A 13791-nucleotide genomic window follows, 5' to 3' on the forward strand; every position below is an offset into this window, starting at 1 on the left:
AAACCTAAATGAAAAAAATATACACGGATCATACGGAAGTCGCATAAAACCTCAGCTAATATATCTACGTTGTCCATATAGCTTCACGTTTCATCATAGCACAGACATAATAATATCCAATGAGAGGAGGGAAAATGCCGATAGAGTGCTGCACCAACATAGAGAGAGAGGATGGCCTTTTCTGTGTGTGAGTTTCTAAGACACTGATATCGAAATTCTTCAGAATTCAAATAAAGTTGGCTCTAATGTTGCTTGCCAAATCCAAATTTTAGTAGATTGACTGAAAGCCACTACTAGCTATAGTTCGTGCTAATTGTAAGAATTCATACGACAATATAGTTTAAAAATCACTTAACATCTACATCTTTTGCAGTTTCATTTTCCAAATCCTTATTCCTTAAAGAATTTTCTCTTGTGCTCGTTTGACTCTTTCTCGGCGTCCATCTCTTTACTCATTTTCTTTTTCCCAAAGTGCAGCTTCTTGACTTCTTTGCTGTTTTCCTTGATGCATTAAAAAGTCAATGATGGAATGGGAGTCAGTAAATAATGAAAGTACAACAAAAGATTGGAAAGATGTTAAGTCTTTTCCCTATACTGATAGTCAGATATTATCAATAAGTAATAACATAACAAAATCAATGGGCTACTAAAAAAATTCAGTGGATTTGCCATCGTGTAGGTGGAAAAGATGATGCGTAATATTCCCACTTTTCCTACAAAAAGGTGCAAGTGATGGAATACGGGGAGAGAAAACATGGGGGAATATGGCATGTATGCTCATTCATTGCGTTATTGCACGAATTACTATACCTTCTTGTTCCCTTCCTGAGTTACTACTGAAGAAGAGGCCGTGCTGGTACAATTTTTTTCATTGATGCCCTTCTCTGCCATCACACAAGCTTCAAACTTATCCCTCTCCGTCTTTTCCATGCACTGCTTTCTCAGCTGATGCAGGTATGCATAGCTTACTCCAAGAGAAGACATAACTGTGTATGTGCAATTGGTGTTAACCGCTGAACCCATAACTTAGAGTGAATTTATACGATTGAATGAAGGCAAATATAAATATAATATTGTACAGCTGACTATTGGGAAGCACAACATGCCTGCATGAAGAGTTAAATATGCAAATTCCTTTAAGTTGTAGATACCATGCTGTCTTTCACTAACTACTTAATGGCTGACTATAATTTCATAGTTTATCAATGCTCCAGTGTCTCTCTCACCAATGAGAACATATAGTTAGTATCAATTTGAGTGCATCCATAGTAAGCACGCATATGGTCACATGAAGCAACCATCAAATTAAATTAAATTATTTGCGCATTTATTTTCCATACAACAATCTAACAAATAAGGAATATTCTCGTATTTAATATGTACGAAAATATCCAAATCTAATATGACATAAATATATTACATATCTAATATGACATTAAAATATCATGGTAAGACTAAAAAAAGACTATATTATTATTCAATGAGATCACCATCTTTGTGTTATACCTAATGCATCCAATAAAAAACATTATATGATTATTCAAAAAATAGTACATAATATAATAGTACCCGACACTTTGTTATACCTAATGCATCCAATAAGATCATCTTTTTGGTGCTTGGCCTTTTGAGTAATTTAATCATTCATTACAGATTACGCATATACTAAGTTCCACTTAATTCAATGAAATCTATCTACTATATCAACAGATTTTAACCTCTTAAATTGCTCTTAACCCCAAACCTTAATCAATGTTTACCCTTTATGGATAAGTCTGAGTATATCGTCAATCCTAAATTCTGAATCTCGATTTCCATCAAATTCTATTTCTTTTTCTTTTTTCATGAAGGCTAAGGCAAGGAAGGTATTGGCAGAGGTTAAAGAGAGTCTCCTTCGAATTAAAGGAGAATCCATTAATGATCTGGCTCAATACTTGGCACCATCGTTGCTTCCCTCTAGCAGTGTCTCTATCAACATTGATATGCCCTTTCTTTGCTTCACATAGGGATGCACTTTTCTCCATCTGCTTCACTTGACTTTGTCGATATAGAATAGGTGGGCGTCATTGGAAAAAATATGAATAGAAAAAGTGGTGCATGGAAAAAGACACCATTATGAAAACACCCGACGGAATTTGGACTCGATATCGTTCTCAAACACAATTATCATGATTTTCTTCAACTAGCGGTAGTACTGATTCCGATTTATTTTTATATTTGGATAATAAATTAAGAGAATCGTTAGCTAAATTTGTTTCCGTAGAATATCTTTCTTTTAGTTTTGGATCTAAATGCACATTTGAAGATTTTTGTAACGAATCTCTTAATTCATGTGCTAAATGTGTTCCTAGAACTACACTTACTCGTATTAAAAAATTAGTAAAAAAAGGAAAAAAGAATTTAATTGATGAATTTAGTAAATTAGATAATAAAGTTTCTTTATGTTCCGATATTTGGAGAGATCATTGGCAAATACATTCGTATATAGGTGTGACTTGCTATTTGATCGATAACTCTTGGAACCTCCAAAAAAGATTGTTAGCTTATAAAGTTTTTGATGAATCACATAATGCTCATAACATCGCATAATTATTATGTTTAATTTTAGAAGAATATGACTTAACTCATAAAATATTTTCAATATCATTAGATAATGCAAGTTCCAATACCGCTTGTATAGATGATCTAAAATTTGTTTGTCAACCTATTATTGGCGGTTTATTTTTTCATATTCGTTGTGTATGTCATGTTTTAAATTTATGTGTTCAAGATGATTTAAAAATTTTAGAAAGTTACATTAAACCAATTAGAATTACAATTTCTTATTTATGATCTCATCCATCTATAATAAAACAATGGGGTAGGTTTTGTAAAACTAATGGAATGAGACATAAAAAGTTTCCACGTGATGTACCTGTTGGTGCGGGAAGCATCCGACAATCGAATCTTAGTTTTGATAATGACAAAGGGATTCAAAGTTAAGTTTGATTGCTATCTAATGTGTATGACTGAGTGTTTCAGGAAAGTTCTAGCTGCGGTTAGGCAAGGTGAAAACCCTAGGGGGTGGTAACCCTAGGTCCTAGGGGGTGGTAACCCTAGGAGGAGAAAAGTCCTAGCTGCAATTAGGCAAAAGGAAAACCCTAGGGGGCGGCAACCCTAGGTCATAGGGGGTGGTAACCCTATGCGGGAAGTCTTGGCGGGTCGGCGCTTCGGGCAAAAATCCAAGGGGGTGGTAACCCTAGGTTAAAATCCTGATGTCGCGAACCGGGTAGAAGACTGGATGGGTCGAGGACCGGACATCCAGCATGAAGACCGGAAGCATCGGACGCTGAGCAAAAGTCCAGTCGATCTGGAGGATCGTACTGGCAAAAGGTAAAATCTCCGGAGTGGAGTAGGTGAGGACGCGTTCCCCGTAGAGGGAACATTAGGCGTCGGGTCGACCTAGGGTTTTCGGTCGGACACTTGAAGTCAGACCCGGTCAGTCCGATGACTGACAATTTTATTTATCGTGTTATCTTTTTGTGTTCTAACTCTGTTTTGCAGGAAACTAACAGTTTTATGCAGGGTTAGAACTAACCAGGATCGGTCGACCGAACCTTGGGATCGGTTGACCGAACCTCCAAGATATCAGATCAGATCTCCAGAAGCTGGACCGGGTTCGACCAGGGATCGGTCGACCAGACCTCGGGATCGGTCGACCGAACCTGGGATAGGTGTTGACTGGATCAAGCCGAGGTGTGCGGGTCAGAGGAGACTGATCGGTCGACCGAACCTTGGGATCGGTCGACCGAACGCATGGATAAAGTTTGACCAGATCGAAGCGAAGCGACGGATGGACGGATAAGATGCAGTGGAGTTCATCTGATCGGTCGACCGAACATGAGGATCGGTCGACTGATCCGCTTCGGGTCAAATCTGATCCCGATACTTGGGGATCTGGATCAGACCTTGCAGAGCTATAAAAAGAGGCCTCGAGGTGCAGCTCAGATTATCAACTTCGAACAGAAAACTCTGCTCTTCCATGTGCTACTGCTAAACACCTCAACAACGTTCTGCTACTCCAACGAATCACTCCTAAGTTTTCTATTTCCCTTTTCGTTGGTATAGTTTCTTTACTGCACTTACTTGTACTTATTCACTTGTAAAGATTTGCGCTATATTGTTGTTGCCCACCGAAAGCGGTCAAGGACCGCGGGCCTTCGAGTAGGAGTCGAAATAGGCTCCGAACGAAGTAAATCAATTGTGTCTTTGTATTTACTTTACTTTTCATTTCCGCTACGTTACTTTAGTTACTGGAACGATTTCCGTAAATCGATAAAATAGCCACGAGCGCTATTCACCCCCCCTCTAGCGCTTTCGATCCATCAATTGGTATCAGAGCGGGGTCGTTTTGAATCGGTGCAACCACCATTCAAAACAAATTTTTCGTGGTATTTTCAGATTTTTCGGAGTCAATTAGAATTTGACTTTATAGCTATATTCTAATTCTTTTCTCGAATCGGTTTTCTGCTCGAGGTTGCTGCAACACCACCCGAGTTCATTTACTATATTTTTTATACCGCACTACTAAGCCAGGACCAAGTCCTGGAACTTTTTTGTTGTTTATTTTTTTTAGTTGATTTAAAATGGCCCTTCAAGAAGGCTACAGTACAGCCCGTCCCCCGCTATTCACCGGAGACGACTTCGGGTACTGGAAGGGTCGGATGGAGGCATATCTCCAGACTCATTTCGAAGTCTGGATGATTGTCAAAACCGAATTCCAACTACCAACTGATAGCGCCGGCAAACCACTACCTTACGAGGACTGGGACGCATCTCTGATTAAGAAGGTGGAAGCCAATGCCAAGGCGACCTGCACCCTCCAGTGTGGCCTATCAAAAGAAGAACTCAACCGTGTCGGCCCCTTCAACAGTGCCAAGGAGTTGTGGGAGAAACTCATCGAACTTCATGAAGGGACGTCCGACACCAAAGTAAGTAAAAGAGACTTAATTTTCAATAAATTATTTAACATCAAACTGCAGGAAGGTGAGACAGCTGCCCAACTCCATGCCCGGATTCAAGATCTGCTCAACGGTCTTCATGCAATTGGACAGAAGGTAGATAACCGGGACATCATAAGGTATTCTTTAAACGCCTTTCCGAGGAACACCTTGTGGGCATCCATGGTAGATGCCTACATGGTTTCTAAGGATTTATCTACTATTAAGTTAGATGAACTCTTTTCGGGTCGAGAAAGGTGTTGCTTTGGTTGCAGGTACCAGCAGAATGCATGAACCAATATCAAAGCATAAAACTAAGCCCAAGTCCAAAGATGAATCAGATGCAGAGGACGATGACGAAGTTGTTTTCGAACTGATAAAGCTTGTACGGAGAATATGCAAGTCGAAAAAGGCGAATTAAACAAATACGAAGGACAAGTCCGAAGTCACCTGTTATGGCTGTAACCAAAAGGGGCACTACAAGCCAGACTGTCCAAACAAGAAGAAAAGTAGGAAGGTATTAAAGGCGACCTTGTCCGAATCATCAGATGAATCCGATTCCGACGTAGAAGAACCGACAAGCTTCCTCGCGTTGCTAGTACAAGTAAATATTGACGAAACCGAGTCAGAATTCGAGTCCGAAACCGAGAGCGAGTCGGAAACTGAGTCCGAACGAAGCCACGGATCCGCATCCATTCCTGAAGGACCAAACCCCACTGTAAGTGCTTTAATGTCTAGTATTAACTTAGATGACGCTAAGAATTTAATTCCGTACTTGCTTAAAAAGTTGGCTAAATCTAACGTCCGGGTTAAGTTGCTCCAAAAGGAGGTAACAGCCCTTAAGGGAGCGACTGACTCGAGTTCTTTAACTGAGTCAGTTCAAATTGGAAGTTTAACTCAAGTCCAACAACTTGAGGAAGAAAATTCCAATTTGAAAACTCAAATTAAGGAACTCAAGGACACGTTGGAACGGTTCACTATGGGTTCCAAGAATTTGGATCTGATTCTTGGAAAACAGCGAGCCGTTTACAACAAATCCGGACTTGGATTTAAGACCAAAACAAAGTTTAAATCATACTTGTCATTAGTAAATAGAAATAATAGAAACATAATTCAAGCATGGGTCCCCAAGTCAAACTTGGTTAATCAAGTTGGACTTGGTCACTATTGGGTCCCCAAGGATCAGATCCATTTCCTTGATAGACCATATCGAGGCTATGATCTAAGGGGAGCAAATAGAAAAACTATCTTAATAAATAGATAAAATGCTTGTTTACTTATTTTCCTTGCAATATACATGCTTAGACTAGGATAGGTTAAGGATCCAGACATAAGTTACACTTGCTAGTTAAATCTAGGAGTTTCAAAAAGAAAATTAAATATATATTTCTTTGCGCGATTCTGTCTAGGAAGGGGTGGATGATCGCATACCCAAGAAGACCTAGAGCCTCGCCCTGACCTGGGAATCAATCTTTGAAATACTTATTTAATTGACTAATTGGAAAACCTATTTTTAACTCAAATGTAAATTAATCCTTAGAAACTATTTAAATCAAAGATAACCATCTCACAAAAATATGTAAGATTACCTGATTGATAACTTAGAATCGGGTGAGATGGATCTAGGTTAAACTTAGTCTTAAATAAATTCAATTTATTCATTTGATTTAAGTTAATTAATTCGTTTAAAAAACGAGTTAGGTTTTATCTTAAACAAATGCAATTTAATCAAATAAAACGACTTAATCATTTTAAAAATCTTTGAAAAATTAATTTCAAAATTACTTTAAAAATTATTTGAAAATCATTCTTAAAAATCTTTGAAAAATTAATTTCAAAATTACTTTAAAAATTATTTGAAAATCTTTTTAAAAATCTTTGAAGAATTAATTTCAAAATTACTTTAAAAATTATTTTAAAATTATTTTAAAAATCTTTGAAAAATTAATTTCAAAATTACTTTAAAAATTATTTTTGAAAAATCCTTTCAAAATTAATTTCAAAATTATTTTCAAAATCCTGTCAAAATTAATTTCAAAATTATTTTAAAAATTATATAAAAAATTATTTTAAAATCCATTGAAAAATAATTTCAAAATTACTTCGAAAAATCCTTTGAAAATTAATTTCAAAATTATTTTCAAAATATTTTCAAAATTACTTTGAAAAATCCTTTGAAATTAATTTCAAAATTATTTTCAAAATCCTTTCAAAATTACTTTGAAAAATCCTTTGAAAATTAATTTCAAAATTATTTTCAAAATCCTTTCAAAATTACTTTGAAAAATCCTTTCAAAATTATTTCAAAATTATTTTCAAAAATCCTTTGAAAATTAATTTCAAAATTACTTTGAAAAATTCTTTCAAAATTAATTTCAAAATTACTTTGAAAAATTCTTTGAAAATTTATTTCGAAAATCATTTGAAAAATACGTTGAAAATTATTTCAAAATAAATTAAATCATTTCTTTTACTTAGAATTTAGAAGAAATTTTGTTAAATATTTTACAAGAAACACTTAGACTTTAATGAAAAGGTAAGTGTTTACTTCAGTACTCATTTTTTTCCTCCCTCTTTGTTTTGATATATGGCAAAGGGGGAGAGTATAAGGAAATTCAAAGATAAAGAAAGATAAGGGAATTCAAAACTAAAAGAAATCAGCTTAAGGGGGAGCTTCCATTAAGGGGGAGCTTCAATGTGCTTAGATTTCATTTACGGTTATTGCATTTTTACTTAACTTTGAATTTCGGTTGCCATAATAAAAAAGGGGGAGATTGTTGGTGCGGGAAGCATCCGACGATCGAACCTTAATTTTGATAATGGCAAAGGGATTCAAAGTTAAGTTTGATTGTTATCTAATGTGTTTGACTGAGTGTTTCAGGAAAGTCCTAGCTGCGGTTAGGCAAGGTGAAAACCCTAGGGGGTGGTAACCCTAGGTCCTAGGGGGTGGTAACCCTAGGTCCTAGGGGGTGGTAACCCTAGGTGGAGAAAAGTCCTAGCTGCAGTTAGGCAAAAGAAAAACCCTAGGGGGCAGCAACCCTAGGTCATACGGGGTGGTAACCCTATGCGGGAAGTCTTGGCGGGTCGGCGCTTCGGGCAAATATCCTAGGGGGTGGTAACCCTAGGTTAAAATCCTGGTGTCGCGAACCGGGTAGAAGACTGGATGGGTCGAGGACTGGCCATCCAGCATGAAGACCGGAAGCATCGGACGCTGAGCAAAAGTTCAGTCGATCTAGAGGATCGCACTGGCAAAAGGTAAAATCTCCTGAGTGGAGTAGGTGAGGACGCGTTCCCCGTAGAGGGAACAGTAGGCGTCGGGTCGACCTAGGGTTTCCGGTCGGAAACTTGAAGTCAGACCCGGTCAGTCCGATGATTGACAATTTTATTTATCGTGTTATCTTTTTGTGTTCTAACTCTGTTTTGCAGGAAACTAACAGATTTATGCAGGGTCAGAACTGACCAGGATCGGTCGACCGAACCTTGGGATCGGTCGACCGAACCTCCAAGATATCAGATGAGATCTCCAGAAGCTGGACCGGGTTCGACCAGGGATCGGTCGACCGGACCTCGGGATCGGTCGACCGAACCTGGGATAGGTGTCGACTGGATCAAGCCGAGGTGTGCGGGTCAGAGGAGACTGATCGGTCGACCGAACGCAGCGATAAAGTTTGACCAGATCGAAGCGAAGCGACGGATGGACAGATCAGATGCAGTGGAGATCATCTGATCAGTCGACTCGATCCGCTTCGGGTCAAATCTGATCCCGAGACTTGGGGATCTGGATCAGACGTTGCAGAGCTATAAAAAGAGGCCTCGAGGTGAAGCTCAGATTATCAACTTCGAACAGAAAACTCTGCTCTTCCATGTCCTGCTGCTAAACGCCTCAACAACGCTCTGCTACTCCAACAAATCACTCCTAAGTTTTCTATTTCCCTTTTCGTTGGTATAGTTTCTTTACTGCACTTACTTTTACTTATTCACTTGTAAAGATTTGCGCTATATAGTTGTTGCCCACCAAAAGCGGTCAAGGACCGCGGGCCTTCGAGTAGGAGTCGAAATAGGCTCCGAACAAAGTAAATTAATTGTGTCTTTGTATTTACTTTACTTTTCATTTCCGTTGCGTTACTTTAGTTACTCGAATGATTTTCGTAAATCGATAAAATAGCCACGAGCGCTATTCACCCCTCCTCTAGCGCTTTCGATCCATCAGTACCAACACGTTGGAATTCAACATACCAATTATCAGAAGATTCATTTGAATATAAAGAATTATTTTGTTCATTTTTTTGCACAAAATACTAATACTAATATATATTTTTATTTTCACAATAATGGAATATTTGTAGTAGTATTTGTGAAATTTTAAAAGTATTTAATGATGCAACCAAACAACTTTCCGGTGTTTATTATCCCACTGCTCAATTAGTTTTAGAAAATTTTTCTAATATAGTATTAGTTTTAAATGAACATATTAATAATGAATCTTTATCTCCTTGCATCTTAGCTATGAAAACTAAATGAGAAAAATATTTTTATTTTATTCCTGAATTTATTTAATTGCATTTGCTTTAGATCCTAGATTTAAATTAAAAGTTTCACAAGAAATGTTAACTTTATATTTACGCTTTAATTCCAATTAAAGATTCTTCTTCTCCTAATCCAGTTAATATTATATATAATATTAGAATTTATTTATATGATATTTATAATCAATATTATGTAAAATATGAAACACAAATTAATATTTCTGAAATACAACAAACTACTAGTAGTAATTTAAAACTTACAAAAGCACAACTTTTATAAAAGAATGGACAAAACGTCCACGAGGATCCTCAAGTTCCACACAGGAACTTGAGAATTATTTTACGACTTCTTTTGATTTTAATGAAGCAGATAGCGAAAATTTCGATATCTTAAAGTGGTGGTCACAGAAGGCTCAAAGTTTTTTCGTCCTCTCCATGATCTCCAAAGAAATTTTAACTTGTCCAGTATCAACTGTTGTTGTGGAGCAGACGTTCAGTGCTGACGGCAACATATTAGATGAACGACGATCAACTTTGTCTCCCATCTCATTGGAAGCCCAAGCATTACTGGACGATTGGACCAGAGTGGAGAAAAGAATCCAAGGAATGCAACTTTCACATGACGAAGTTGAAGATTTTGATACTGAAGGAACGTTCGAATATGATAGGAATGGGAAATCGAAGTGAGTGAAAATGTAAAAGAATAAAAATGTAAAAGAACTACGTGGGCTTTGATTCCCCTAAGGGGATACGTAGACAACTTAAATAAGTGCAAGTCCTTTTTTCTAATAAATTTTAATTTGTAATTTGTAATTTGTAATTTGTAATGTTTAATTTTTAATTTTTAATTTTTAATTTTTTTAACATAATAATCTTGAACTGTGGCAAACCGTGATGAACCGTGAACCGAACTGTGAACCGGCAGTTCCGAACCGTGAGCTGTAACAGTCTTGGGCGGTTAAGGTTAAGGGGCAACCTGCCTGGAACCGTCGAACCGGCGGTTCCGAACTATCGAACTGTCGGTTCTGAACCGTGGTCAGGTCTAGGTAGGGCTATGACAACTGTGCACTCTGCCATCACTACCCCTGAGTGACCGAGTGGACAGGATGCTGTCAGAGTATGCCTATCCTCCTATCCCAAACATAGTGGGGGTGCCTAAGCTCTCATCTCCTTGTGTCATAGTCAAGAAGAGGGATCCCTATCCGCTACCATGCTGTAGTCACACTACCCATGAGCGGACCAGCGGAGCCCTGATAGAACAAACTGCACACACCCTGCCTGATATACCACTAACCCATGAGTGGTTGTGTGTGTAGATCATGTAACTGGCGATGTGCTTAACTATAAAGGAGCCGACAATCGCTCAGCATGCAATCATGCAAAATGGTGCATGACACTAAAGCATGTAACTCCTGAAAATATTAACCTCCATATAATATGTACCAAAAGGAAAATCGAGTCCATAATAAGGATCTAGGTATACATGCCAAGTAATAAATCTGGGTACACATGTCAGATATATCTAGTAGCTAGGTCTATACCCGGTAATGGCAAGAATCAAGAGGCATAAACATAAATACATAACAGATAATAATATGGGCATACTACGGGTATCAAGTAGTGGCATACCAAGCAAATATAAACATAACCATTATATTAGCTATAACTTATGACGCATATCAGAATGACAATATCAAAAAGAGATAAGTCAAAGGTACCTACCTTTATATAATTCATCTCTGAAAGAACCCCCACGTCAGAATGCCCGCTTCTAAAGAAATCCAATCAAGATCTTACAACACTATATTTTATTTAGCTAATTTCATATAAATCAAATAGCTAAATAAAATTCCCAACCTAATTAGGGAAACTCCCAATCTAACAATCATAATAAACTTAAACTAATCATCCAATATCTCAATTGATTCCTAGTCTAATCCAATACCGAATGTAATCAATCCATACTTAACATAATACTGAGCACAACTTACCCAAATCTAAAGTCTCAGCTGGTGATCCGCAACTGGAGAAATCGCTGTCAAAATTGATGGTCAAAGCTACATGAATCTGTCAAGTAGGTACACACAATATCCCAAAAACCAGAAATGAAATCAAACCTTTGTAAATCTAATACCAAATGTGTCTTACCCTAGATCCAAATCCACAAGATCCTCTCAGATGGAAATCTGCATTATGCTGTGGGGGACAGGAGCTGATGACCTCTGTCCAAGCATGTAGTCTTGGCAATGTAAGTCCAAGTGTGACTTGGCAATGGATGAAGCCCCGGAGGTGAGGAGCCTCTTGGCAAAGGAAGACCCGACAATATGGACAAGGTCGAAGGAAGCTCCAGAAGGCAAGACGTGAAGGATGGGGAGATATCCGAGGGACGCGAGGCTGATGGAGGAGGCTAGAAGGCTAGGTCTAGGTTGGTCGGGCGAGAACAAGTGCTGAGTGAATGTACTCGAGGTAAAATCCTAAAATTAGGGTTTACCGTAGCAATACTGTATCGTTACTGTAGCAGTACTGTAGCAGTCGACTGATGATTGTAGCAGTCGATTAGTGCACTATAGAGAGCGGTTAGGTTGGCACCAGTCGACTGGTGCGAGGACCAGTCGACTGGTAACGGGCAAATCAGCTTACTGATTTGCTCCAAGCTCTATAAGAAGGAGCTTGGGATGGCCGGCCAAGGTGACGAAATTAGACTTGGTTAAAGCCTAATTAGTAGTTACCAAACGTGCTCAAGGTTCTCTTGTGTCCAAGTGTTCTTGGTTGGTGTTGTGGTGAGGTTTCTCCACCCACAAGGAGTTGCTTGAGTAGCCGGAGTTTACCGGGGGCTAATCCACCGAAGGATCGGGATCGTCCACCTTACGGACAACGGTGGAGTAGGAGCAAGTTATCTCCGAACCACGTTACATTGACGTGCATTGGTTTGCATTTCTTTTCTTTGTCTTTAGCTTTCATATTCATATTTAGTTTCATATTATTCCGCTGTGCAACGAACGAATACGTAGGAAGCCATCGATTTGGGTGAGACGTTATTCACCCCCCCTCTAGCGGGCACATCGGTCCCAACAAGTGGTATCAGAGCGAGGTCGCTCTTCTACGGACTAACCGCCAAGAGAGCAAGAAGCTAGAGGAAGAAGAAGATGGAGTCCGAAGGACCGCTCGGATGAGATATCTGAATTCCACCTCCGTACGACAAAGAAGACTTCAATTATTGGAGGAAGCGATTGGAGACATAGTTCCAAATGGATTGGAACCAATGGGTTGTCTTGAGTGACCCATTTGAAGCTCCTACGGACAAGAAAGGTAAACACCTCCGACCTCGGCATTGGACCGAAGAGCAACGAGAGAAATCGGAGGCGGACAAGGAGGTAACGAGAATTTTACATAATTTACTACCTTCTAATATTTTGTTGAGTGTAGGTGAAACCACAAATGCAAATGATCTTTGGAAAAAGATCATTGCCTATCATGAAGACCCTATAAAAATCCAAGGAGTGGAAAAGCCCAAGGAGAATGGCTCATTGGTCCAAGAAGAGAAGGACCAATCCGATGTTGACAAGAGGTCAACATTCGAGGAGGAAAAGGAAGAGGAGGAAGAGAAAGAGAAGGAAGAGGTGGAAGAGGAGAGATCTTCCACATCCTCAAGAGATGAAGAAGTGGAAGAGTCCACATCTTCAAGTGAAGAGGAAGAAGAGAAATCCAGGAAGAGGAGATCTTGGAAGCTCAACCCTCTACCTCAACTACCAAGAAGAGCACAAAAGACCACATCAAATGTTTTGAGTGTGGTAAGATGGGGCACTACAAGAGTAGGTGTCCTTCGCTCAAGAAGGTAAAGGAGGTAAACTCTAAACTCACTAAAGTTAATTTAGAAAATAATGTGAGTTGTAGGAAGAAGAAGAAGAAGGAGAAGAAGCACATTAGGTGCTTTACATGTAGTGAGTGGGGTCACTACCACACAAAGTGCCCAAGGAGAGGAGAGCTCAAGAAATTGGCGCACTTGAAGAAGTGGGAGAAGAAGAGAGCTTCAAGGGTAAGGGAGTTAAACCCTAATTTGAATGCTAGTTCAAATTTAAATCGTTATAATGCTATTTATCATGAAAATAGAATGCATGATAAACCTAAGGACAAATATATACCTCCTCATGCTAGATCTACCATACCTAAGGTTAGGAAGGTAGATAACTACTTAGGCAATAATTCTAAGGACTTTAGATATAAGCCTAAGGCTAGCAATGCTCATAGGAATCAACAAAAATCCAAATCTATGGATTTAGTAAGGG

At 38.6% G+C, this 13791-nt stretch overlaps 1 protein-coding gene across 1 annotated transcript; it reads right to left on the minus strand.

Annotated features, from left to right (window-relative positions):
- Positions 1-204: 204 nt before the first annotated feature.
- LOC121987408 lies at positions 205-1027 on the minus strand. The gene is made up of 2 exons (XM_042541211.1): positions 811-1027; positions 205-501 (listed from the first exon to the last, which is right to left on the minus strand). Exons 1-2 carry the CDS (start codon positions 1021-1023, stop codon positions 391-393), a joined length of 324 nt encoding a protein of 107 aa, XP_042397145.1. The 5' UTR covers positions 1024-1027; the 3' UTR covers positions 205-390.
- Between the last annotated feature and the right edge of the window lie 12764 nt (positions 1028-13791).

This window comes from Zingiber officinale, chromosome 5B, assembly GCF_018446385.1.
Source record: "Zingiber officinale cultivar Zhangliang chromosome 5B, Zo_v1.1, whole genome shotgun sequence".
NCBI classification, from domain to species: Eukaryota; Viridiplantae; Streptophyta; class Magnoliopsida; order Zingiberales; family Zingiberaceae; genus Zingiber; species Zingiber officinale.